At 54.0% G+C, this 27,279-nt stretch overlaps 2 protein-coding genes across 11 annotated transcripts in view; both read left to right on the top strand.

Annotated features, from left to right (window-relative positions):
- Positions 1 to 6,993, top strand: part of GPATCH8 (G-patch domain containing 8) — an 88,280-nt gene extending 81,287 nt beyond the window's left edge. For all 10 annotated transcript variants that reach the window (XM_056127639.1, XM_056127647.1, XM_056127643.1 and 7 more), the window contains one exon: positions 2,568 to 6,993. In XM_056127639.1, coding sequence (XP_055983614.1) covers positions 2,568 to 6,438 — 3,871 coding nt within the window. In that variant the 3' untranslated portion in view covers positions 6,439 to 6,993. The remainder of the gene's footprint in view (positions 1 to 2,567) is intronic.
- A 4,111-nt stretch (positions 6,994 to 11,104) lies between these two features.
- Positions 11,105 to 26,742, top strand: ITGA2B (integrin subunit alpha 2b). The gene is made up of 30 exons (XM_056127649.1): positions 11,105 to 11,292; positions 13,412 to 13,533; positions 13,616 to 13,713; positions 13,808 to 13,973; positions 14,540 to 14,589; positions 14,669 to 14,714; positions 14,805 to 14,933; positions 15,134 to 15,181; positions 15,345 to 15,388; positions 15,518 to 15,571; positions 15,667 to 15,719; positions 15,897 to 16,108; positions 19,272 to 19,454; positions 19,685 to 19,730; positions 19,845 to 19,949; positions 20,037 to 20,092; positions 20,189 to 20,340; positions 20,461 to 20,586; positions 20,958 to 21,025; positions 21,114 to 21,264; positions 23,155 to 23,247; positions 23,370 to 23,449; positions 23,626 to 23,706; positions 23,806 to 23,905; positions 23,999 to 24,151; positions 24,272 to 24,391; positions 25,009 to 25,125; positions 25,493 to 25,594; positions 25,750 to 25,866; positions 26,607 to 26,742. Exons 1-30 carry the CDS (start codon positions 11,105 to 11,107, stop codon positions 26,664 to 26,666), a joined length of 3,120 nt encoding a protein of 1,039 aa, XP_055983624.1. The 3' UTR covers positions 26,667 to 26,742.
- Positions 26,743 to 27,279: the final 537 nt, after the last annotated feature.

Genomic DNA, 27,279 nt, shown 5'->3' with positions numbered 1-27,279 from the left:
TTCATTTGGCAGTTCCAAGTAGAACTTAGGTTTTATGCATGCAAGGCATGAGCTTTTACATTAAGCTATAATTTCCAGCCCCTGGATTTAAGTGTATTTTTGTGAGGGGAGAGGGGCTTTTGGTTTTTGATTTGAGGGCCACAGCCAGCAGTGCTCAGGACTTGATCCTGGCTCTGTGCTCAGAGATCATTCCCAGTGACTAAACACAGTGCTGGGGATCACATTGGTGTACTCAGCTGCCTTCTGTACTGTCGCCTAGACCCCATATTCAGTTTTTTTTGACTACCTTTTAAGTACGCTCCAGTTCTAAACAATCTAAAACCTGGGGGATTCTGTTTCTTTGTTATGACCCCGACTTGGAGTGTTTTGGTTGGTTGGTATAGTTTTTTTGGCTATACTAGGTTGGTGCTTATTGGTAGGAGACCATGGCAGTGCTGAGGATGAAATCTGGGCCTCCTGCATGCAGCTCATGCACTTCAGCCCGTGGAGCCATCTCACAGTCCTGGAATGTTCTTTTTAATACTCATTCATAGTTCTTGCTGATTTGGAAGCTGGTATTTAACTCTGCTGGAGTTTGCTATATCTTGGGCTGCTTTATAAAGCCATTAGACTTTGGGGACCTAATCTTTGAGCACTTCAGAAATCATGAGGTTAACACCTCAGAGGTCATAAGGTTAACACCTCAGGTAGCTCAGGCACAAGAATATGGGCTCTCATGATTGTTTTTACACGAACTAAAGGAACTTGACACAGAAGAAGGAAAACTGATGATGGCTTTGAAAAGATTGTAATTGAGTTGGGACCAGAGTTTCCAAGTTCCTGGACATAGTAAGTTTATTTTGTCTATGGATCCATACCTGTTTATCTGCTATTTATTGTACTGCCAGGGACCAGCCACAGCTCCAGCTCCTGTGTCTCCTTTTTAATTTTCATGTGTTTTGGAAAAAGAAAAGGAGAAAACAGGTCCCAGGATGTAGGTCAGCAGTAGAATGTGCATGTATGAGTTCTGGGTTTGATCCCCAGCACTGGCAATTAGCCCTCAGTACTGCTAGGTGTGGGTCAAAAAAAGGTTGAGGAGTAAAGCCCTGAGCACCGCAAGATACGACCCAGAACCGAACAAAATTTAAAAACTCAGTAAAGTACAGAGGACAGAGCCAGGTAGGGCTCTTGCTTTTGCACACAGCCAACTCAGGTTTGATCCCCAGCACTCCATTGTCCCCTGAGTCTCACTGAGCACCAGTGAATGTAAGTCCTGAGCACCAGTGGATGTTGCCCAAACAACAAAAAAGAGTAAGGAATAAAGGACTAGAGAGAGAATTTAGTGGACTGGTGAGCACATGTTTTTGCATGTAGGAGACTTGGGTTTCATCTCTGGCACTTTCATGATCCTCCAAGCATTGCTTATGTGTTCTAAGAAATAGGATAAGAGGGCAGGAGCAATAGTACAGTGGGGAGGGTGTTTGCCTTGCATTCTGCCAACCCAGGTTAAATCCCTGGCATCCCATATGGTCCACTGAGTGCTGCTAAGAATAAATCCTGAGGACTGCCAGGTGTGAAACGCCCCCCTCCAATATAAAGAGGGGGGTAAGAAATGAGAATGGATATAAAACTGATAGACTGTACCAGATAGTAATAATTATTTGAATTGCAAAATAAGTCTTTTTGTTTTTTTCTTGTTTGGGGGCAAACCTTGCAATATATATTCATGGAATACTTTTGGCTCTGCATTCAGGAATTATTCCTGGTATTGCTCGGGAGACTATATGCAATGCTGGGGATCAAACCCAGGTCAGCTGCCTTTAAGACAAATGTCTACCCACTGTGCTATCACTCTGGCCCCTGTACTTTATTTTTGCGGTTTGGTTTTAGTTTGGTTTTGGGTCACATCCTGCAGTGCTCAAGACTTATTTTTGGTTCTGCACAAGGGACCATATAGGGTGGTGGGGATTGAACCTAAGATGACCATGGGCGTAGTAAGTACCTTACCTGCTGCACCCTCTAGCCCTTCACTTTAAGAAAATTTTTTTTTAATTTTGTTTGTTTAAGGTTTTTGAGAGGGCGGAAATGGGCATGGGCCGGCCAAATCTGAGGGTGCTCAAGGGTTACTCTTGGCTCTGTGCGCAGGGATCACTTTTGGAAGAGCTCAGAGAATTGTATGTGGTGCCTGAGATGAACCCAGTTCAACCATATGCAAGACAAGGGCCCTACCTGCTGCCCTGTCTACTCCATCCCTGCACTTCCATATTTTATTTATTTATTTATTTGTTTGTTTGTTTTTTAATTTAGCATTCAGAGTTCAATGCATAAACTTTCTTTATTTAGTGTAGGAGTACTGCTATTTATTCAATCACTGATTAGGCTGATTGAATTGTGCATGAACTCCACACTTTCATATTTTAAAAATCATAGGAAGAAAAGCAGTAACTGGCTAGCCCTCGGAATTTAGCTTAGCATATTACTAACAGTATAAGACTTTTTCTAACTGCCACTGAGGAATTCAGTATTTTATATGATCATAAAATATACCCATAAATCTGTGTTCTTTTTTTTTTAAAACCAATATCTAGTGCACCAGGAAGTGGGCCCATGTTCAGACCAACAACAGTGGCCGTAGATGAAGAAGGTGGAGAAGATGATAAAGATGAATCAGCTTCAAACAGTGGTACAGGTTCCGCGGCCACTTGTGGTCTGGGATCTGAATTCTCCACAGATAGAGGAGGCCCTTTCACAGCAGTACAAGTCACTAATACCCCAGGACTGGCACAGGCTCCTGGCTTAGCCTCCCAAGGTATCAGCTTTGGCATTAAGAATAATCAAGGAACACCACTGCAAAAGTTGGGAGTATCATTTTCCTTTGCCAAGAAGGCTCCCGTCAAACTTGAATCAATCGCATCGGTTTTCAAAGACCATGCAGAGGAAGGAACGTCTGAAGAGGGAACAAAAGCTGATGAGAAAGGTTCTGATCAAGGAGTGCAGAAGGTAGGAGATTCTGATGGAAACAGTAATCTTGATGGAAAGAAAGAGGACGAAGATCCTCAGGATGGAGGGTCCCTTGCTTCAACATTATCTAAGTTAAAAAAAATGAAGCGAGAAGAAGGAGCTGGAGCTACAGAGCCGGAGTATTACCACTATATCCCGCCAGCTCACTGCAAGGTGAAACCTAACTTCCCCTTTCTGCTTTTCATGAGAGCTAGTGAACAAATGGAAGGTGATAATAGTACTCATCCAAAGAGTGCCCCCGAGAGCAAGAAAAGCAGTTCTCCCAAACCTAAAGGCTGTGGCAAGGTGGCCCCAAGCCAAGGAGCGGAAAAGGCAATTAGTGAAGCCCCCGAGCAGCAGGCAGAAGTCGGTGTGGCGGAGCCTTCTGAGCCAGGAAGCAAAGATGAGCCAGAGTCGGCAGAGCACGTCCATGAGCGCAGTTTGGAGAGTCAGACTCAGAAGGCTCCCGAAACCCCAGTGTGTGACTCTGACCCTTCTAAAGAAGCCCCTCAGGCCACCGCAGCAGGGAAAGAAAGCCAGGAGGGACCCAAACATCCCACCGGCCCCTTCTTCCCAGTTTTGAGCAAAGATGAAAGCACTGCCCTCCAGTGGCCGTCGGAACTATTGATTTTCACCAAGGCAGAACCCTCCATTTCATACAGCTGTAACCCGTTGTATTTTGACTTTAAACTTTCAAGAAACAAAGATAACAGAGCAAAAGGGACAGAAAAGCCAAAGGATGTAGGCAGCTCTTCAAAGGACCATCTCCAAGGCCTTGACCCTGACCCTGGTGAACCAAATAAAAGCAAGGAGGGTGTCGAGAATGCGGAACACACCTCAGGCGGAAAAGTGGATGCACCTGCTTCAGCGTCTGCCTGTAGCATCCCGAGTAAGCAGGAGCCTGGGGGCAGCCACGGGTCCGAGACAGAAGACACCGGGAAAAGCCTTCCTGGCAAGAAAGAACGGTCCGGCAAGTCTCACCGACACAAAAAGAAAAAGAAACACAAAAAATCCAGCAAACACAAACGGAAACACAAGGCTGACCCAGAGGAGAAAAGTTCAAAGGCAGAGTCTGGGGAGAAGTCTAAGAAACGCAAAAAAAGAAAACGGAAGAAGAATAAGTCATCAGCCCCGGCCGATTCCGAGCGGGGACCCAAACCAGAACCTCCTGGAAGTGGTAGCCCCGCACCCCCAAGACGACGGCGAAGGGCCCAGGATGATTCGCAGCGGAGATCCCTGCCAGCTGACGAAGGGAGCAGCGGCAAGAAGGATGAGGGGGGCGGGGGCAGCTCGCAGGATCACGGCGGGAGGAAGCACAAAGGTGAGCCTCCAGCTTCATCCTGCCAGCGAAGAGCGAGTGCCAAGCGCAGCAGCAGATCTAGTCACCGGAGTCGCCCGAGCAGTGGGGATGAGGATAGCGACGATGCTTCACTGCACCAGAAGTCTCCATCCCAGTACAGTGAGGAAGAGGAGGAGGAAGACTCGGGGAGCGAGCAATCCCGCAGCCGCTCCCGCTCTGCCCGGCGGCACCCCTCTCACCGGTCCTCCCGGCGCTCCTACTCCAGCAGCTCCGACGCGTCCTCAGACCAGAGCTGCTACAGTAGAGAGCACAGCTACTCAGATGACAGCTACAGTGACTACAGTGACCGCTCACGGAGACACTCCAAGCGCTCCCATGACTCGGATGACTCAGACTACGCCAGCTCCAAGCACCGGTCCAAACGGCACAAATACTCGTCGTCCGAGGATGACTACAGCCTCAGTTGCAGTCAGTCCCGGAGCCGGTCTCGCAGCCACAGCAGGGAGCGTTCAAGATCCAGGGGCCGAAGCCGCAGCAGCAGCTGTAGTCGCAGCCGGAGCAAACGGAGGAGTCGCAGCACCACCGCGCACAGCTGGCAGCGAGGCAGGAGCTACAGCAGGGACCGCAGCCGCAGCACCAGGAGTCCTTCCCAGAGGTCAGGCTCCAGGAAGGGGTCCTGGGGTCACGAGAGCCCCGAGGAGAGGCGTTCGGGTCGGCGTGACTTCATCCGCTCGAAAATTTACCGTTCCCAGTCTCCCCACTATTTCCGATCAGGCCGGGGAGAAGGTTCTGGAAAGAAAGAAGATCTCCGAGGAGACGATGGTAAAGGGACAGTCATCCCCTCTCAGAACAACATTGGCGCAGGAAGGGCCTTAGAAGGGGATTGCAGCCCTGAAGACAAGAACTCCATTACCGCCAAACTGCTGCTGGAGAAGATCCAGTCCAGGAAGGTAGAAAGGAAATCCAGCGTGAGTGAGGAGGTGCTGGCTACCCCTGGGAAAGCTGGGCTTAAACTCAAGGACCCCCCACAAGGCTACTTCGGGCCCAAGCTCCCCCCTTCTCTCGGCAGTAAGCCTGTCCTACCACTGATAGGGAAGCTACCAGCTACCCGGAAGCCCAACACCAAGAAATGTGAAGAGTCTGGCTTGGAGAGAGCGGAAGAGCAGGAACAGTCAGAGACGGAGGAAGGGCTCCCGGGGAGCAGCGAGCCCTCATTTGGACATCAGTTCCCCTCAGAGGAAACAGGTGGCCCCTTATCAGACCCTCCCCCAGAAGAGCCAAAGTCTGAAGAAGCTACTGCTGACCATCCTGTGGCTCCCCTTGGCACCCCAGTGCACTCTGACTGCTATTCTGGGGACCCAGTTATCTCCCATAACTACCTCCCTGACCCCAGTGACGGGGACACCCTAGAGTCCCTGGATAGTGGTAGTCAGCCGGGACCTGTGGAATCCAGCTTGCTGCCCCTCGCCCCAGACCTCGAACACTTCCCTGGTTACGCCCCTCCCAGTGGGGAGCCGAGTATCGAGTCGGCCGACGGGGCCGAGGATGCCTCCCTGGCGCCCTTGGAGAGCCAGCCCATCACCTTCACCCCCGAGGAGATGGAGAAGTACAGCAAACTCCAGCAGGCCGCGCAGCAGCACATTCAGCAGCAGCTCCTGGCCAAGCAAGTGAAGGCCTTCCCGGCCTCCGCCGCCCTGGCCCCGGCAGCCCCAGCCCTGCAGCCCATTCACATTCAGCAGCCAGCCACCGCCTCCGCCACCTCCATCACCACTGTGCAGCATGCCATCCTGCAGCACCACGCGGCCGCGGCCGCCGCTGCCATCGGCATCCACCCCCACCCGCATCCTCAGCCGCTCGCCCAGGTGCATCACATCCCCCAGCCGCACCTAACCCCCATCTCCTTGTCCCACCTCACCCATTCCATCATCCCCGGCCACCCCGCCACCTTCCTCGCAAGCCATCCTATCCACATCATTCCCGCCTCGGCCATCCACCCGGGGCCCTTCACCTTCCACCCCGTGCCGCACGCCGCACTCTACCCGACTCTGCTGGCTCCGCGGCCTGCCGCCGCAGCTGCCACCGCTCTCCACCTCCACCCGCTCCTCCACCCCATCTTCTCAGGTCAGGACCTGCAGCACCCCCCGAGCCATGGCACATGAGTTGGGGGCAGGGAGCCCAGGTGGGGCCCATGAGATGGCCCATACCTTCCCTCGAGGGGTGTGGGGCCATTCATACCAGCAGGTGGAAGCTGGATGGGCAGTGTCTAACAGCCAAAGAGTCTCTAAGTTTTGGCTTGTGGCGGCGGTTCAGATTTTGAGGTTTGCTTTCGGTTGATTATCAGGGATTTTTTTTTCCCTTTCCCCCTTTCTCTCTGCCCCTCCCTCTCCTGTGTTTCTAAGCTTGGGAACATATCGGCACATGCTGCCCGCCCTCTGCAGCAACACCTCCAGACCTCGAGGTTAGATGCTCCCCCTTCCCGCCTCCGCTTGGCCACCTTCCCCTTCTGTAAAGTCGAACATGTCGTCCGCCTCCCTGGCTGGCGGGTTGTCCATCTGGTCCTGCCTTCTCAGTGTCTTTGACCGCCCCTTGGTGAAGCTTACGTTATCCCAGATGAGGTGGAAAGGGAGGCGGACCTGGATTCAGATGCTCCTCAGGCCATCAGCCAGTCAGCCCACTTCCCGCAGACAGCCACGCACCTGGCACCCTTGTCCCACATCCCAGAGGAGACACATGCGTTCGTATCTCAGAAAGGAAGATCTATCATGAATAGAACTTGTAGAACTTGCCTGAGTGCTCCCCAGGGAGGCGCTCATGTGTCTGAAGGGAGTATTTTCTTCTGTCATGTTGTTGTTTTCCTTAATTTATAGGATTTTTTTTAATGTAAAAAAAAATTGCACTGAACTCTATAAACGTAAATGCTGCTTTTTGTAGCTCATATTAAAAAGTTGCATATTTGTAGTATACTGCAATAATATTTTTTACATCCAGCTCTTTAAGTGATCCTTGTTCTGGTGGCTTTGTGTAAATATGTTTGCCCTAGTTGAATTAAGAAACTTTAAAGGTTATAAAATAAAAACAAAAAATAAAAAGTATTTGTTTTCTGCTAGATGAAAAAATGACTAAGCATGTATATTTTATCAAGCTCATGTATTTTTGAAGTTATGAACTATAAAAATGTTAAAAAGAGAAATCCTGTTTAACATTTTTTTTTGGCTGGGACAAAATATTTAAATATTTGCATTAAGTGGAGCCCCCAGCACTGGGAATTTGGAACTAATGGGCAACAGTCAGCTGGGGTGTCAGAGGGAGGGATCTTCAGTTACCTGAGTCTCATGCATGTGTTTTGCTGTCTTACAGAGAAACAGGTGGGCCCCCCAGAGGAGGAAGAGACCAAAAGCTTGTTTCTCTGGAAGTAGTGAAATGTGAATGGTTAAGGGTCCCTGGGGTTCCCGGTGCCTTGCTCTAGGCAGTGTATTTGCCTACTACTACTTGGTCCCCTCTGACAACTTTTTTTTTTTAATGTGCCTTTTGGGTTGGCTAGAAACTGAAGATAAAAGTTGGAATAGTTTACGAAGTTGGAATGATAGCACAGCAGTTAGGATGTTTACCTTGCATGCGGGTGACCCGGGTTTGATTCCCAGCATCCCATATGGTCCCCTGAGCACTGCCAGGAGTAATTCCTGAGTGCAGAGCCAGGAGTAACCCCTGTGCATCACCGGTGTGACCCAAAAAGCAAAAGAAAACAGAAGTTGGAATAGTTTTAAGTACTATGAATTCTTATGCTTCATAGTTTCCATGCCTTTTGACCACCTTTGTTTAAGCAGTGACCTTTTTTTCCTTCCCCTTTTTTCCCACAACATCTACCAGAGGAAGTATCACCTCAGACCCTCTTCGTCCTCACCTTTAGCCCAGGTCCTCAGCTCCAATACACATACTGACCCAAAGGGAATTGAACATGACGGATCTCACCTACGCTCAGTTCCCAGTGCAGCATTGCCCTACCCATTCTGTGGCTAGCCTTGGCTGGGGGGGTCATCTGACAGAAAAAACAAACCTTGCTTACCTGGGCCAAGACTCTGCTCTGCCTTCCCGGATTCCCAAAAGACAAAGGTTCTGAGCTGGAGAGAAGCAAGTGCTAGACAGACAAGGCTCCGGCAGCCCCTGCCTGCTGAGTCAGAAAAGGCACTTTGTAGATGTCTAGCACTGGAAAAATGAAACCAGCTGTTCAAAGTGAAGGGACTTCCACCCCTCCCTTTTAGCTCATGTAAATATTTAAATAATACAGTATTAACATTTTTTGTGCTGCTTCCCATTAGCTTGTTAGATTGAGGCATACTCTGGCTGCCTCTCTGCCTCCTGGGCTCAATTTTAATTACAGAATAGTGGTTTTAAAACCTTTTTTTTTAATTAAAAAAAAAAGGAAAGCAAAATAACCTGTCCTTACAAGCAAAACAGAGTGTATTTAACTTTATCACATATGATAGATATATATGCTGTAAAATTAGGGAAAGGAACTTTCTAATAAACCAATGATTTGTGGAAACTTAGAGGAGTCTGTCATGATTGTTGTCCCCTCCATTCAGTTTGGTAAAGGGTGGAGTTAAGGGTTCAGTAACATCTTGGTTGGGAATCCAGAAGATAATACATGAGTTAAGGGCTTTCTTGCAGTGTATGTGGCCCCAAAACCCAAATTTAAAAATAAAAAGGCACCATTTGTTTGAAGTGATCGAATAATTCTGTGAACCAATTGCTTTTGAGCTTCGTAACTGTGTATCCAAAGTGCAGGCTATTTTCCCAAGTAGAGGGGAAAGAATATGCATGGCTCTAGGAGGAAATACTAAATTTATCTCCATCAAAAGTATAAATGTTATTAAGTGCATACCTTTCCATTCTCTCCCAAGAGACTACTCTGTTTCTACCTTTTACATCATCTGTTTGTTAATAGAATGAATGGCACATAGTTCTCCATAAATGGATTTCTAGCTTTGATTTTTAGGATACTGGATGAACCTCAGGGCAATTGGATTATAAGAGCTATAGTGAAATCCTTTATGCCGGAAACAATATTGAACTAGTCTCTATAACTCCTTGTTATTTGGAGGTGGAGTGCAAGGGAGTTGCACCTAAGTGCTGCTGGTCCAGCCTAACCCAGTGTTAGGACTCTTAGTTGGGGCTAGAGCAGTGGTAGAGTGGGTAGTTCATTTGCATTGAATGGAGCCAATGCAGAGTCGATCCCCAGCATTCTTCTATATGGTGCCCCAAGTCCTGCCAGGAGTGATTGATCCCTGAGCCCAGAGCCATGAGTAAACCCTGAGCACCATCAGGTATGACCCAACCCCCACCCCAAAAAAAATAAGGATTGCCAGTGAATTTGAGGGGCCATGCGGTGCTGGGGATAGAACCATATGCCATCAGCTTCCTCCCAGCCTTCTTAATCCTTTAATTCCTTCATGGTGCGTTGAATAATTACTACAATGCCTAGTAAAGGAAATAGGTCCTAATTGTTAGTGAGCTGATGAAGCCTTCTCTATCCGAAACCAGAATATGGCAGGGAAGATTTAGTATCTACGCTGATGATAGTTGTGATCCAGAGGAAGGGCTACACAGCTTTGCATGCTGGAGGCCTGGGTTCAGTCCCCTGCACAGCATAGTCCCCTAGGCATCTCCAGGAGCACAGTCAGGAGTAGCTCCCAAATGTCTCCAGGTGTAGAATAACAACAACAAAGCAGGTCTGTAGCACTAAGTGGGTTTCTTCTTTTCAGCCTTCAAAGAGTTGTGAGGAGGCAGAGTGATAGCACAGCGGGGAAGGCTCTTGCCTTACATATGACTGACCTGGGTTGGAGTCCCAAAACCCCATATGGTACCCTGAGCACTACCAGGAGTGATCCCTGGGTGCAGAGTTGTAAATGGGAGGACAGTCTGGCTGCACTTCTTGTCATCCCATTGATCGCCAGATTTGGTTGATCCAGCTGGCTAGGTGTACCCCTTTCCTCTACTGTTCCATGTGCATCCCTCCCAAAGCTCAGTCGAAGAGACACAGCCAGTTGTATGAGCAGCTGTACTCGCCTGGTAGAACCTCCAAGTGCACAAAATAGTTACAAGCAGTAGTACAGTGGTCAGGGCACTTGCTTTGCACATAACCAGCCCAGGTTCGATGCCTGGACCTCCATGCAGTGCCCCACTCCCCAGTAGTAGTGATCCCTGAGTACTGAGCCAGGAGTAAGTCCTGAGCACCACTGAGCGTGACACAAAATCAAAAAAAAAAAAAAAAGACATAACTGGAGACGGAGAGTTTGGCCAATATAGTTGACTGATGCCTAAGCCCTGTGGAGGACATGGACGAAAGTGCCTTTCTCGAAACGATATTGCAGCCTTGGGCCTTATCATGGAGTAGCAGCTTCCTTACTGCTTCCTCCACTTCTGACCAAGTCATAGTGTCAGCCGCTCCTCCAGCTGGGCGAGGAGAAGCATCCAGACCCATTAGCTCGTGGCTGTCCCTAGTCACATTGGCCCAAACTAGCCAGGTGCAGTGGAAATGGAGAGAAGACAGAACCAGAGGATCTGGTGGCCAAAAAAAAAAAAAAAAAAACACACACACAAGGAAAAGGAAGTCCTGACATTCAGTCGCAAATGTTCATCCCCGTGGGGGCCCATCCCCTTCCTGGCAGCCCTAGAACCTGTCGGAGTCCAGTCCTTGTCACACACTTCTGTGCCCACTGCTCAGCCAGCGGGTTTCAGTTTGATAAGACATAACTTCCTGTGGTAGAAACTAAAAAGGAAGAGGAAGAGTGGGCCCATTCTTGCCGGTAGACTGGGAGAAGGAAGATGGCCAGGACTTTGAGTCCCCTTCCGACCCCCTGGCTTCTGGCGTGCTTGCAAATGCTTTTGGGACTCAGAGTGACGCCTCCAGCCTGGGCCTTGAATCTGGACCCAGGACGACTTACCGTCTATACGGGCCCCAATGGCAGCCACTTTGGGTTTGCACTGGACTTCAACAAGGACAGCCATGGGAGGTGAGTCCTGGGGGCAGTTTGGGTGTTGGGAGAGCTAAGGGTTTCCCTGTCATCACTGCTTCGTGAACCTCGTGTTCCACTGGTGAAGCCAAGAGACCTCTACGGCCTCTTGAGTGGGTGCTCTTGTTAAGGAGACTTGGGGACGGCTAATTTAGGGAGAGCTGTGGGGAGGGCCCCACCGGGGGTGGGGGTGGGGGAGATGAACACTGAGACGCCATCAAAGAACAAGCAGGAGACAAAAATCAAGGCCTTTTCCCCAAAGGTGAACTGTAACCTACTCCACCTTCCTTTCCTAGAAATAGGATCGTGTGCCTTAGATTAATCATCAGACTCTAAAATCAGGGGTTTGGGCAGAGAGAGAGTACTGCTGGTAAAGTGCTTGCCTTAAACAAACAAAAAAAAAGTATAAAAAGTTGGGGCTGGAGCAATAGTACAGCAGGTAGGGTGTTTGCCTTGCATGCAGCCAACCCGTGTTTGATTCCCAGCATCCTATATGGTCCCCTGAGCACCACAAGGAGTAATTAGTGAGTGCAAAGCCAGGAGTAACCCCTGTGCATTGCCGGTGTGACCCAAAAAGAAAAAAAAAGTAGTATAGGTTGGGGTGGGAGTGGGGGGACCCATTTCACCTCTTCCCCACAAAAAAATAAAATTGTGCCTGCAGCCTGCAGAGATGTCTCTAAGGGTTGGAGCTCATGATTTGCATGCAGAAGTCCCAGGTTCAGTCCCTGGCACTGCACAGTGCCCCCAAACTTCCCTGAATGTAGTTTTGTCCCATAAAAGAAGTACCATTTCCCTCCCCACCCCTCCTTGCCTTTCTATATTCCTATATTCAGCTTGGGAGTTGGAGCCATAGTACAGCGGGGAGGGCGTTTGCCTTGCACATGGTCAACCCAGGTTCCATCTCTAGCATCCCATACGGTCCCCAAGCACTGTCAGGAGTAATTCCTGAGTGCAGAGATAAGAGTAACCCCTGAGCATCGCTGGGTGTCACCTGTGATTGGCATCAAAATTATATCTGAAAAGAAGCACATATATTTGAAAAGAAACTTGAAGCCTCTGGTGAGATTAATCAGGCTACAAAAATGAGATGGCTGTTACTAGTCCTGGTTCTTTTTGTTTACTTGTTTTTGTTTTGGGGGGACCACACCCGGAAATGCTCAGGGCTTACTCCTGGCTCTGTGCTCAGGAATCACTCCTGGTGGTGTTCAGGGGACTGTATTTGGTGCCTGAAATCAAACTCAAGATGGCCGTGTGCAGGGCAAACACCCTACTCACTGTACTATCATTCTAGCCCCAGGGTGCTACTTTTAATAAACCTACAGTGAGACTGGAGCGATAGCACAGCGGTAGGGTGCTTATCTTGCAAGCAGCCTACATGGCCGAACCAAGTTCGATTCCTCTGCCCCTCTCAGAAAGCCCGGCAAGCTACCTAGAGTATCTTGCCCTCAGGGAAAAGCCTGGCAAGCTCCCCGTAGCATATTCGATGTGCCAAACACAGTAACAAGTCTCACGATGGAGACGTTACTGGGCCCGCTTGAGAAACCGTGAGACTAAACAACAAAGTTATGTTGAAAAATCTGTTATATTTAGCTAGTACTATTCGTATCTCTATTTCTTCTTTAAAAAAAAAACTTCTCTTGACAGCACTGAGGGATTTGTATTGTCCCATTTGATGGCAGAAGTGAGATTTGAGCCCAGGGTATTTGAAATAACACCTCCTCCCCATCCGACTTTAGAGATGTCCTCTATCCACCCAGATTCTTCACATCAGCTAGTTGTTTAGGAGGGATCTGGTAACAGATTCCCTGTCTTCAGATAGTCCTTCTAGAGGCTTTGAGAGGTTGGAGGGAACCAAATGCAGAACTTTACAGAACTTAAGTGTTTTCAGCAAGATACTGCACTCTCGCCCCCTTGTATTCAAGTCAACCCAGCTTGCTAGAGCCGGTCTTTACCCTTTCCTCACTGGTTGTTTTGCCCATATGCCACTCTCTCCGAGTCAGTTTCAACCATCCAACCCTTGTGTGGTCTTGAGGAAAAGGGCGTCCAAAGTACCCAAACCGGCGCTAGGACGCAGGGTACCCCGGAACCTTCCTCTGGCTCACTCTGCTTTCCTACCCAGCGTGACCATAGTGGTGGGCGCCCCGAGGATGTTGGGCCGCAACCAGGAGGAGATGGGCGGCGTGTTCCTGTGCCCTTGGAGGGCAGAGGGCGACAAGTGCACGCTGCTACCCTTCGACCTAAGTGAGTCCTGCACAGAGGGGACAGAGGCCAGAGGGGGCCTGGGCCTTCCGACTTGGGCACCTCACCCCTTCTATGTTCCCAGATGATGAGACCCGGAAAGTCGGCTCCCAAACTTTCCAAACCTTCAAGGCCCAGCAAGGACTGGGGGCGACGATCGCTAGCTGGAGAGACAACGTCGTGGTGGGCGCCGCGGGACAGGGACGGGGGCGGAAGGAGACCCCCGGGGGAGAGGTACCGATTTTCCCCTTCCCCACCTCCTGTGGCCCTGCTCCAGGCCTGCGCTCCCTGGCAGCACTGGAACGTACTAGACAGGGCCGAAGAAGCCGAGAAGACGCCCGTGGGAGGCTGCTTCGTGGCGCAGCTCCGGAACAGCAGCCGCGCCGAGTACTCGCCCTGTCGAGCCAACACCATGAGCCGGGTTTACGTGAAAAACGAATTCAGTGAGCTCTGCAGGCCTTGCTACCCCGCCGACCCCAGCCGCTTAGTTTGGTTCTTACCCAACCCTTCTCGCAGCCTCCCAAGATCGGGCTTTCAATCTAGCATCTCCCAAGGTCCACGCTCTGGGGCCGTGCCACTAGCAGGCGACCTAGGCCCCGCCTCCAGGAGCTCCCGCCCCTAAGACCCTCCTCCCGTCCCGCCTCTCCTTCCAGAGGCCACGCCCCCGAAAGACTAAAAGACCACGCCCCCACAAGGCCCCGCCCCACGCATCCGCACTCCCTCTCCTCCCAGCTGCACCGCTTTCAAGGCCCCGCCCACGGTCTCTTTGGCCCCACCCCCAAAGGCCCCACCCCCAGGCCGCTTCTGGACCCGCCCTCACGGGCTCCCGCTCCGCCCCCTTTATGCTTCCTCACCCCTCCCAAGTAGACACGCCCCCACGGCCTCTCTTGCCCCGCCCCACGCGACCCCGCCGCCCTCCTCGATGCCCAGCTCACACCGGCCGCGGCCCCGCCCTTTGGAGCGCGGCCCTGGACCGAGCCTTTGGCTGAGCCGCCTCCGTCCCCTGCAGGCGGAGACAAGCGCTACTGCGAAGCCGGCTTCAGCGCGGTGGTCACTCAGGCGAGTAGCGGGCAGAAGCGACCGCGGGGGGAGGAGCTCTCCCACCCGGCCCCTCTCACCTCGCCGCCTTTCCTCGCAGGCTGGAGAGCTGGTGCTCGGGGCCCCCGGCGGTTATTTTTTCTTAGGTACGTGCCCATCTGTTCACCTCCCTTGGTCCTGGCGGCCTGGGGAGACCAGGGCGTCTCGCCCCATACCCACTGCTCCTCGCGCCCTAGGTCTTCTGACGCGTGTCCCACTTGCCAACGTCGTCTCGAGTTACCGCCCGGGCACCCTGTTGTGGCACGTGCCCAATCAACGCTTCACCTACGACTCCAGCAACCCGGAGCACTTCGACGGCTACCGGGGTAACCCTGGCACCCCGCGAGGCTTCTGGGCAAGCAGTCGCCTCCCGGCCGCGTGCCCGCCAGCCCCCGCCCCCCGCCCTGCACCACCCACCGCCCCGTTGCCGGGCCGGGAGTAACCCATGCGGGTGTGGACAGAGCGGTCTCTGCACCCCCATCCGGCCCCCTTCCTCCCAGAAGACTAATCCGTCCCGTGCTTTCAGGGTACTCGGTGGCCGTGGGCGAGTTTGACGGGGATCCCAGCACGACAGGCAAGAAATCTTTTAAGTCGGGGGTGGTTGGTGGGAGAGAGCCAAGCCCTGGGGGAGCCCCTGCACGTCCCACCGCGAGGTCTCCGCGGAAGCAAGGACGCGGATGGGGTGGCGAGGGACGGGGCAGCTGCAAGCCATGGTCCTCTGCCTCGGCTCTCTCCAGAGTATGTCTTCGGCGCCCCCACCTGGAGGTGGACGCGAGGAGCGGTGAGTCGCAGGACCCCAGCCATCGGTCCGACGCCCCCCACCCTCCCCAGGCCTCCCGCCCACTCGCGTGGATCTGGGTGCTCGGTGCCCCCGGAGCAGGAATGACCCGCCCCTGGGCCTTGTGTGCAGGTGGAGATTTTCAGCACCTACTTCCAGTCTCTGCACCGGCTTCGCGGAGAGCAGGTGGGCCCGCGCCGGGTGGGCAGCCACGGCGGGGCGACGGGCCGAGTCTGTTGGGGCAAAAGGTGGCAATTAGGGGGTTCCGGGTCTTCCTGCAGATGGCTTCGTACTTCGGGCACTCGGTGGCTGTCACTGATGTCAACGGGGACGGGTGAGCAGGGGTGTGCCCCGCTTGTGCCCGCTTGGGTCCCCGCTTGCAACCCTCGGACTTCCCCTTTCCTAGCCCTCACTCCACGTGACCATGGGGGGGGCGCGGGGGGGCCAGCGAGTGCACCTGGGCGAGATCTGGCCCTCGTCCACCCCGCATCACCGCGCATCTGGCCTGCAGGAGGGACGACCTGCTGGTGGGCGCGCCCCTGTACATGGAGAGCCGCGCTGGCCGCAAGCTGGCCGAGGTGGGGCGCGTGTACTTGTTCCTGCAGCCTCGGGGGGCCCAAGCGCTCGGCGCCCCCAGCCTCCTGCTGACCGGCACGCAGCTCTACGGCCGGTTTGGTTCGGCAATTGCACCCCTGGGCGACCTCAACCGGGACGGCTACAACGGTGAGGGGGAGGCGCGCGTCCCCTGGCGGCAGGGCGGGTAACAGCAACAAAGAGGGGAAATTTGGTGGCGCTGGGAACCAGGATTTTTAACAGCCGTGACTTCAATATAATGCGATTTAAACCCTACGGTGGAAAACGGGAGAGAGATGTTCAAGGAGATCTCGTAGGGCTTATTTGCAGGAGTCCAGGCGGAAGGTGGGCGTGGATGTATTAGATGAGGGAATTAGAGAAGAGGATAATTTCACAGATAAATTTTTGCATCTGATCGATTAGGGCCAGGTGGCAGGCCTAGAGTCGGTTGAGCTGGAGGACACCCCCAGTCCAGCTTGAAGGGCTTGGGGCATTAGAGAATCCCAGAGGATGGCTGGGTGAGCTTCCTTCATACCCTCCAGGCATCTGAGGAGAGATAGGGACATGGGTTGGAAGCGCTCAGGCCCCTGGAAGGAAAAAGAGGCCCGGGACAGCCTTGGGGAGCAGGAGCAGAGAGGGGTCTCCCAGAGGGAAAGTAGACAGGAGTGTCCACACAGAAGGGACCCAGGACTCAGCCAAGCTGAGTCGAGTGGAATGAAGAGAGGCCAGTGTATCCAAGGGACCCAATAAGGGATGAGACAAGGCCAGTCCCTGGGGCTGGAGAAGTGACCCCGGGCTCCAGCGAGGAGGCCAGAGGTGACTGTGACATGAACCCACTAGGTGCGACAGAAGCCAGAAGGCTGTGACTGTGTGAGCCTAGAGGAGCAACGGGGCATGACTGTGTTGGCAGGCCTCTGGACCACTCCCCAGAGGGGGAGGTGTCAGGAGAAGATCATGTTCATTTGGGAACTTGTGAATGAGGCTCAGCTTGGAGGAAAATGAGCTTGGGGCTGGGGGTGAGCTGGAGGAGTTGGCGAGGGCTGGGAGCCTGGAAAGGGTTATTGAGGCGAAAGTAGATGGAGTGAAAGAGATGGAGCGAGGGGTTGGTTTAATAGCTCAGCAGTTGGGTTGCTTCCCTCTGTGGGGGTCTTTTGGGGGGCTGGGAGCATCCTGGAAGAGGAGATTAAGCCTAGAGGTTCGAGGCAGGACTCCATGATGGCCCATGGACTCGCCATGAGGCCAGAGGACTGAGGGTCAACCACACCATGGCCAATGGTCAAGAAGAGAGTGCAGGGACGAGGGAGCCATAGATCAGGAGACAGAGGTCCAAACTCTGGGTCTGAGAGTTGGTGGTCACAGCAGTCTTTTTAGAAATATGTTTGTTTGTGAGACTCTATCAGGAAAGTTAATAAAGTTTTTGTTTTCTTTGGGGATCAGACTCAACTATGCTCAGGGCTAATGCCTAGCTCTGTACTCAGGAATCACTTCTGGTGGTGCTCAGGGAACCATATGGGATGCTGGGGATCAAACCCAAGTCAGCCGCATGATAAACAAGTGCCCTACCCACTGTACTGTCTCTCCAGCCCCGAAATCAATGAAGTTTTTGAGGGGTGGCCAATAAAGGAGTTTTGGAGGGCATACCCAGTGTTGTTTGGAGGACCACACAGTGCCAGTAATAGGACCCAGGCCTTGTGCATGCAAAGCATGCGCTTGCCCCTTTGAGTCATCTGCCCAGGCCCTCCAGAAAAATTGTCTTTTGGTTTGTTTTTGTGGGCCACACCCTGTGTGCTCAGGAGTGACCCCAGTGATACTTGAAGGATCAAATGGGGGCCAACCCTATACAAGGATTATCTCCCAACGCCCCCTCCCAATACTTTTTTGGTTTACTATATGGCAGTACTCAGGGCTTAATAGCTATCCAGTAAGAATTTTTGAGAGAAAAAAGTGCTGTAGGGGAGAGAGTACAGCAGGTGTAGTGTAGCAGACAGTATAGCAAGGTTTATTCCCTGGTACCTCATATAGTCTCTGAGCCCTGCCAGGAGTGATCCCTGAGTGCAGAGTCAGGAGTAAGCCCTGAGACCACCGGACATGGCCCAAAAATCAAAGAGGAAAGAGAAGCTTTTAGCAAGGACAGGTTCCCTGGTAGTGGAGGGAAGCGGGGCCAGGTTGGACAGGCCTTGCTGTAAGATCCCAGCCTTCCAGGACTCCACATTCTGCTCGCAAATGGCAGTAAGTGGAGCCAGACAGATAGCCAGGCGCTCCACCCACCCACCCCCCGTCAAAAAAAATAATAGACTGGGAATAATAATGCTTCATCTTCGCAACTGAATGAAATGGCGTCTGTGTGTTTCCTCTATAGATACTGAGGGCTGTTACTAATTTTTTTTTCTCTTTTGGGTCACACCTGGCATGGCACAGGGGTTACTCCTGGCTCATGCACTCAGGAATTACTGCTGGCGGTGCTCGGGGTACCCTATGGAATGCTGGGAATCGAACCGGGGTCAGCAACATGCAAGGCAAACTCCCTACCTGCTGTGCTATTGCTCCAGCCCCTGTTACTAATCTTTTGTGGTATTACTGTTTGTGCCAAATTGGGTAGTGCTCAGGGCTTTCTCCTCCCTAAAGGGTTTTCTCCACTCCTGGAGGGCTGGAGTGGGGGGGGGGGGAGAGAGGGGGGCACGTCAAACCCATGATGGCTGTGTGCAAGGCAAACATCCTGCCCACAGTACTCTTTCTGACCCCTGTTAGTAAAGGTAAAGGTAAAGGCCCTCCCGTTGATCGTCGATTTGCTCGAGCGGGCCCAGTAACGTCTCTCTGGAGACTTTGTTGTTACTGTGTCTGGCATATCGAATACTCTCGGTAGCTTGCCGGGCTCTCCGAGAGGGGCAGAGGAATCGAACTCGGGTCGGCCATGTTGGCTGCATGTAAGGCGAACGCCCTACGACCCCTGTTAGTAATATTTACAAAAATTCTACTCCAGGGCTGGAGCAGTAGTACAGCCAGTAGGGTTTGCCTTGCACAAAGCCAACTCGGGTTCAATCCCCAGCATCCCATATGGTCCCCACACCCGCCAGGAGTAATTTCTGAGTGCAGAGCCAGGAGTAACCCCTGTACATCGCCGGGTGTGACCCAAAAAGAAAAAAAATCTACTTCCTGGATCTCTCTTCCACCTCCACCTCCAGAGGCCACATGGCTGCAACCCCTGCCTGCTCCTGTCCCCTGAAGTCTGCCCAGAGGAGCTCAGGCAAGCTTGCCAAGAGCCCTGGGGAGACTGAGTGACACATTTCCCTTCCCTTTCCCTTGCTCCCTCCAGATGTCGCTGTGGGGGCGCCCTATGGGGGTCTCAGCGGTCAGGGCCAAGTGCTGGTGTATCTTGGCGGGAGTGAGGGACTTAGCTCCCGGCCCTCCCAGGTCCTGGACAGCCCCTTTTCCACGAATTCTGCCTTCGGCTTCTCCCTGCGTGGTGCTGTGGACATTGATGACAATGGATATCCAGGTGGGCTGTACCCCTGTACAACCTGGACCATCAGGGCCCTGGGGCATGGCTGCAGTGCTGAGCTGGTCAAGGGCCTGGTCTTGGTCCCCCTGGGCCATCGAGGTGGCTGGGCCATGGGGGGGGGGGGGCAGGTCATCAGGGGCTGTGTGAGAGGAACACCTGGGACGATGAGATGAGGACCCCCTGACCTCTCTAAATGCCAGTTCTAACCCACATCCCTGTGTCCCTAGACCTGCTAGTGGGAGCTTACGGTGACAGCAAGGTGGCTGTGTACAGGTTAATACCGGTTCCAGGGCTAGGGCTGGGGGTGGAGGTGGGAACTCCCCCTGCATTTCCCCCCCATCAGAGGAGATTAGGCAGCAAAGTGATGAGTGCCCTGGGTCCCACCAGGGCTCAGCCGGTAGTGACAGCTGCCCTCCAGCTGCTGGTACAAGACTCACTGAACCCCACTGTCAAGAACTGCGTCTTGAGCCAGACCAACACCCCAGTGAGCTGGTGAGGATGTGGACGGCAAGGCCAGACTGCACGGGAGGCCAGGGTGGGGGCTAGGGCCTGGCTCTGAGCGCCCTTACCTCTTTGCAGCTTCAACGTGCAGATGTGTGTGGGCATCAGCGGGCACAACATGCCTCCCCAGCTGCGTAAGTGGCTGGGATGAGGCCCAGAGGGGCAGGGCCTGGGCTCCCTGGGGGCCAGCGGGGGAGCCTGAGCTCCCTCCCGCCTGCTTGCCTGGTCAGGCCTCAAAGCTGAACTGCAGCTGGACCGGCAGAAACCCCGCCAGGGCCGCCGCGTGCTGCTGCTCAGCTCACAGCAGGCAGGCACCACGCTGGTCCTGAACCTGGGCAGGATGAACAGCCGTGTGTGCCACTCTGTCACTGCCTTCCTCCGGGTACGTCTGGCTGTCGCTGGGCAGGGCTGGCGGTGCACCATTTGTTCCTGACGTCCTGGGGTGATCAGGGGTGGTCAGGAGTGGGGCAGCCACTCGACTTGGTTCTTGTCCCCATCCCAGGATGAGGCCGACTTCCGGGACAAGCTGAGCCCCATCGTGCTGAGCTTCAATGTGTCCCTGCACCCTGAGAAGGATGGACAGGCCCCCGCGCTGGTGCTACATGGGGACACCCATGTCCAGGAGCAGGTGGGGACAGGCCTGGACCCCTGCAAGAATCCAGGGTCAGGGTTTGGATCCTAGTCATAACCTGAACACCAAAGCCTGGATGTCCTCTGGATATCATCCACAGTGTCATCCTAAACCCAAAAGGAACCCCCAAATCGTCATATCCCTCAAGCACTCCCATAAATTCCAGAGCTGACATCGCCACTAAACTCTATTAACCCATGATCTCTGACTGTCAACACTGAAACCCCAACTCTGTCCCGAATCCTGGGGCCAGCCCCCAAGCCATGGTAGTGTCTCCCAACTTCCTGTTGTTCAGACCTCCTGTCCTCCAGGCCCTGAGGTGACCCCGCACCCCGGCTCACCCATTCCTCCTGCCTTGTCTTCTCTAGACCCGGATCATCCTGGACTGCGGCGACGATGACGTCTGTGTGCCCCAGCTTGAGGTCACGGCCAACGTGTGAGGCCCTATCTGCTCAGCCTCTGCCCAGAGCTGCTCCCCTCTGCCCAGCCCCTAGCCTTACCCTTTCCTTCCCCCCCTACCCCAGGGCAACAGGCTCCCCGCTCCTGATCGGGGCTGACAACGTGCTGGAGCTGCAGGTGCAGGCAGCCAACGAGGGCGAGGGGGCCTACGAGGCAGAACTGGCCATGCACCTGCCCCCGGGTGCCCACTACATGCGGGCCCTCAGCAATATGGAGGTAGGTTCCCCGGAGGTGCCAGCGCCTTGATCCTCAGCTCACCCCAAGAGTTCCCCCTTCCCTTATGCATGGCTATAAACATTGGGATTTCCATTTTGGTGTGTGTGTTTTTTTCTTTTGGGGGTCACACCCAGCGATGCTCAAGGGTTACTCCTGGCTCTGCACTCAGGAATTACTCCTGGAGGTGCTTGGGGGACCATATGGGATGCCAGGGATTGAACCCGGGTCGGCTGCATGCAAGGCAAACCCCCTACTCACTGTACTATCACTTTGGCCCCTTGGTGTATTTTTTTAAATTTTTTAAATGTTTATTTATTTTTCTTTTTGGGTCACACCTGGCGATGCACAGGGGTTACTCCTGGCTCATGCACTCAGGAATTACTCCTGGTGTTGCACAGGGGACCATATGGGATGCTGGGAATCAAACTGGGTTGGCTGCATGCAAAGCAAACACCCTACCTGCTGTGCTATTGCTCCAGCCCTGGGGTGGAGAGTTTAGAGGACTATGTGGACTATGTGGATGAACCCACTGGCCATGGTCAAGTAGCCCCCTCACTGTTACTGCTCCAGCTTCTATAATTCTTTTTTATGTGCTTTGGGGGCTACACCCAGTGGTGTTCAGGGATCACTCCTGGCTTTGCTGGGGACTATATGTGATGCCAGGGATTGAACTGAGGTCAGCCACATTGCAAGGCAAGAACCCTACCCACTGTACTATCTCTCCAGCTGTTTTCCCTTTCCCACCTTGGTTTTGGGGCCACATCTAGCAGTGCTCAGGACTCACTTCTGGCTCTGATCTCAGATCACTCCTGACAGTGTTTGGAGGACCATATGCAATGTTGGGGATCAAACTCGGCTTGGTTGCATACAAGGCAAGCACCTTACCCACTGTACTATCATTCCAGGCCCTCCTAGAAGTTACTCTTGTTGATGCCATGTTTATCAATGGGATCATACCTCATATAATGTTTATGGTTTTTTTTTTTTTTAAAATTAATGGGGGCTGGAGAGATAGCACAGCTGGTAGGGCATTTGCCTTGCACGCGGCCGACCCCGGATTCGATTCCCAGCATCCATATGGTCCCCTGAGCACCTCCAGGAGTAACTCCTGAGTGCAGAGCCAGGAGTAACCCCTGTGCATCGCCAGGTGTGACCCAAAAAGCAAAAAAAAAAACATTAAAAATAATAATGAGTCTAGAAAGATAGTTCAATGGGCTGAGTGCACACTTTGCATGCTAGCAACCTGCGCTCAATCCTGGTACCTCATGGTCCCTAGAGCAATGCCAGAAGTTAGAGCAGGGAGCAGGCACCAGTATCACTGAGGTAGCCCCAAAATGGAAAGCAAAAAGACTGAAGTAATGACTAGTAATAAGGGGGCAGGGAAAGTGGCTCAGTGAAACAGTACATGCCTTGTACGGGCGAGGGCCTGACTTCCATCCCTAGCTCCAGCACTGCAGGCTGTGGTCCTCAGGGGACCTCTGAGTACCACCAGGAGTGGCCCCTATAAAATAGTGATGGTAATTTAGGCTAAAGAGCTAGTACAGCGGCATGGGAGCTTGCCTTGCATGCAACTGACCCTGGTTCAACCCCCAACACTCCATATGGTCCCTAAGTCCCACCAGGAGTGATTCTGGAGCACAGACCCAGAAGTAAGCCTTGAGCACAGCCAGGTGTGGTCCAGAAAATAGGAAAAAAATAAATACAGCAGTAACAATAAAACGACATGGTGACACATAAAGTGCAACATGCTCAGCCCGAGGAATGCCTTTTCCACCCTGCATAACTTTTTTTCTGACTGTCCAAGAGGCTTTAGGCACATAGAGGGCGATTGGGGGGTCTGGGGGGGGGCTGTCACTTTGTCACTGTCTCTCTCACATTGCCTCCTCAAAGGGCCTCGAGAGGCTCATCTGTAACCAGAAGAAGGAGAATGAGACCAAGGTTGTGCTGTGTGAGCTGGGCAACCCCATGAGGAAAAATGCCCAGGTGAGGTGTTGGGGTGAAGCAGCCCCACACTGGGGGCCAGGGCGGGAGAGGCCCCGAGGCCTGGTACAGAGCCGGGCAGCAGCTCGGGCTTGGGGAGGTGACACGGCCTCCCCATCCCTCAGGTAGGCATCATGATGCTGGTGAGTGTGGGTCACCTGGAAGAGGCCGGGGAGCACGTGTCCTTCCGGCTGCAGATCAGGAGGTACTTACTGGTCGGGAAACAGTCCCTCTGTTGCAACCCCACCCCGGCAAGCCTCCTCAGACTGGGGAGGTGTGAGGTGTGCCCCTGAAATCAGGACCCCCACCCCAGAAAGTCCCGAGGCTCACTGGACCGACCTCCCCTGCCTGCTTCTCCCCCTCCACCTCCCACCCCTGCAGCAAGAACAGCCAGAACCCCAACAGCGCTGTGGAGCTGCTGGAGGTGCCCGTCCGGGCAGGCGCCCGCTTGGAGCTGCGAGGGTGAGAGGAGAGGGGTATCTGGAGTCCTGGGGAAGCCCGTGCCCCACCCCCCCACCGGCAAGCCAGGGCAGCACGCTCACCCTGGAGGAGTCCCTACAGAAACTCCTTCCCAGCCTCGCTGGTGGTGGCCGCGGAAGAAGGCAGCAGCAGCGACAACAGCTCTGACAGCTGGGGCCCCAAAGTGGAGCACACTTACGAGGTGGGGCGCGGCCTCTAGGCCCAGGCTGGGTGCGAGAAGCACAGGAGCTGTGGCCAGGGTGCCCCCTAACACCCTGCCCTCCTCCTCCCCCAGCTGTATAACAATGGCCCTGGGTCTGTAAGTGGCCTCCACTTAGAACTCCAGCTCCCCGGCCAGTCAGGGCCCTCCGACCTGCTCTACATCCTCAACGTACAGCCGCACGGGGGGCTGCAGTGCTCCCCACAGCCTTCTCCCAATCCCCTGAAGGTAAGTTCCAGGAGGAGCAGGGAGAGTGGCTCTGAGACCCTGAGTAAGGCCCCCTGGGGTTGGGGAGATGGGCAGGGCGTGGCGCTGGGAGGACCTGAGGTTTGCTTCTTTCCTCTGCAGCTCGACTGGAGGCTGCCCACCCCCAGCCCTTCCCCCGTGCCCTCGGCCCATCACAAGCGGGACCGCAGGAGCTTGCTTCAGGCCAAGCAGCCTTCGAGGCTTCAGGACCCTGTGCTGGTGGTGAGCGGGCGCTGCCAGCCTCCCAGGGGCCGGGGCTGGGGCCTGGCAGGGGCTGGCTGCTTGCTGCGGTCTGATATGGGACACTAGGGGGCCCCTGAGTTACTCCAGATGCCTCTGAGAGCTTGCGCTGGTTCTGGGCTGCCGCGGGTACCGTGCCTGGGGCTGGAGCCCGGTTTGTCTTCTTGTGCTGCCACTGAGCCACCTCCCCGGCCCCCACCTGCATTCCGGGTTCCATTAAAGAAAGTGAGTGGGGCTGGAGCAATAGTACAGCGGGTAGGGCGTTTGTCTTGCACGCGGCCGACCTGGGTTTGATTCCCAGCATCCCATATGGTCCCCTGAGCACCGCCAGGGGTAATTCCAGGGGTAATTCCTGAGTGTGACTCAAAAAGAAAAAAAAGAGTAAGTAAATGCCGAAGCGGGGTCACAGAAATTCTGGGTATTGAATTCCAGAATTGAATTCCAATTCTGGTATTGAAGATGACGCGTTCCCCGGGCCCTGGCTGTCCTTGTGCGCCTGAGGCCCTTCCCCAGGGGAGACCAGAGCTCCGTGAGGCTGGCCGTTGGGGTGAATGGGTCGGGGAGTCCGAGGGGTCGGGACTCCTGACGTATCCCCGCAGAGCTGCGACTCGGTGGCGCCCTGTACGGTGGTGCAATGTGAGCTGCAGGAGATGGCACGAGGGCAGCGAGCCATGGTCACGGTGCTGGCCTTGCTGTGGCTACCCAGTTTCCGGCAGGTGCGGCGGGGGATGGGGGCGTGGACTACGACTGGGCGTGGCCTAACATGAAGTGGGCGTGGTCTTCGCTGGTTGGGGGCGGGGCCGGAGAGTACAGAGGTGGGGCTCTGGTCTTGTAAGCGGGTTGCAATCACCCATCACTGGGTTCTACCCGCGGCATCCCATATGAACCTTTGAGTACCGCCAGGAGTAATTACTGAGTTCGGAGCCAGGAATAAGCCCTGAGTATCGCTGGGTGTGACCCAAGTAACAACAAGAAGAAGAGCCTGGGGAAGGCCAGGAGTCTTCGAGGAGGGGGTCCTTGGCTGGGGGCTCTTAGGCTTCCTGCAGGCCTGACCTGCATGACTCTCACCCCCACCCTCTCCAGAAGCCCCTAGATCAGTTTGTGCTGCAGTCGCGTGCTTGGTTCAACGTGTCCTCCCTGCCCTACTCAGTGCCGGCTCTCAGCCTGCCCAGTGGGCATGCTCGGGTGAGTAGGTAGCAATGGTGGCCAGGCAGATGGTCTCCCCCACATGCCTGCCCTGTGGGGTGGCAGCGGCAGGGCCTACAAGGGTCTGTGGGGTGGGGCAGCAAGGGGCTCAATGGAGGTCCCCATGACCTAGGAGGCTGTGGGTTTGCTCTCAGGTCGAGACACAGCTGCTGCGGGTTCTGGAGGAGAGGGACATCCCCATCTGGTGGGTGCTGGTCGGCGGGCTGGGCGGTCTGCTGCTCCTCACGCTCCTCATCCTCGCCATGTGGAAGGTGAGGCACAAAGACTCACGGGGTCCCTGTGTAAGCAGCACCAGGGCCAGAGAGGAACTGTATCCCCTGTGACCCAGGGCTCCATGATCCCTTATTAGAATAATCCTTCCCGGACCAGAGCAATAGTACAGCATGTAGGGCATTTGCCTTGCAAGTGGCCAACCGGGTTCGATTTCCAGTACCCCATATGATTCACCAGGAGTGGTCCCTGAGTGGAGAGCCAGGAGTAAGCCCTGAGCACCACTGGGTACGCACCTCCCCCTGCCCAAATAAAGTCACACTCCAGAGATCCTTTTCTGGACATCCAACACCCAGGGGATGTTGGCAATTCCCAGCCCTTTGGGCATTTTCCCTCTGAGAGGGAGGGTCCGAGGCAACGAGGCCTCCTTGGGGTTTGCCCTTCTCCAGGCTCTGTTCTTCCCTCTGAGGCTTGGGATCCAGCCTGCTCCATAGGCTTGTTCCTTCTGAGGCCTTGCTGGGTTCCTCCTCTGGGCTTGGTTACGCGCCCAGCTCTGGGGAAGTCCACGCCAAGTCAGCATCAAACCCATCCTCATGCCCTTGGGCCCTGTGGAGACATAAACTCAGTTAAGAAAAGTGAAAGTCACGACAATTTATTATACATGCAGTGGGGTCCCTCCTCCGTGGGGGAGGCCCAGGCTGGCTGCTTTCTAGTCAGCTTCCTCCCTGGCTGCTCTGGAGCCAAAGGAGTACACTGAGACCTTGGCCCTGGGCACCCCCAGCTCGGTTTCTTCAAGCGTAACCGGCCACCCCTGGAAGAAGATGATGACGACGAGGAGTAAGGGTGTGACACGACACCCAGGAAGGGTGTTCTGTTCCTGCTTCTCCAATGAGTGCCCCCCAATAACTCTGCTCGCCTCCAGAGTGTTCTACATATACCTCCTGGTTGCCTGCCCTACAATAGGTCTGGGTTGCCCCTGTCGTCCTGCTGTCTAATAAAGAGGCTGATCCCCACCTCCAGTTCACAGCTTCCTTTTTCGGTCAGAGGAAGAGAGGGGGCGGGGTGGAGGTAGTAAGGATGAGGTAAACCATGAACCAGGGGCTTTCCTGCACAAGTTGAAGGGACCCGTGGGAGTGGGTAGGGGTGCAATAAGCAATAAAGAGTGAGATCTCCAGGTGAGATGGAAGGAGGTTGGGGGGTCTGAGGATAGAAGGGTGAGAAGGGGTTTGGGAACATCAGAGAAAGCATCCTGGATGCCTGGGGGCAGCTTTGAACAGTATTTTTTTCCCCATGATTATTGGAGGGTGAACTTCAGGATAACCTGAGATCCCCATAAATAACTTGATAAATGAACCAGAGGCCTCCTGTGTTTGAAGAGGACCAGAGGGAGTCTGGCTGAGCCCTCAGCCTCCCAAGGCGTGTGTGGCAGCAGGCAGAAGGGAGTTAGCGGGCAC

This window comes from Sorex fumeus, unplaced genomic scaffold (genome assembly GCF_029834395.1).
Source record: "Sorex fumeus unplaced genomic scaffold, SorFum_2.1 ptg000063l, whole genome shotgun sequence".
In the NCBI taxonomy this organism is placed as follows: Eukaryota; Metazoa; Chordata; class Mammalia; order Eulipotyphla; family Soricidae; genus Sorex; species Sorex fumeus.
This window is presented reverse-complemented; position numbering and strand designations above follow the sequence as displayed.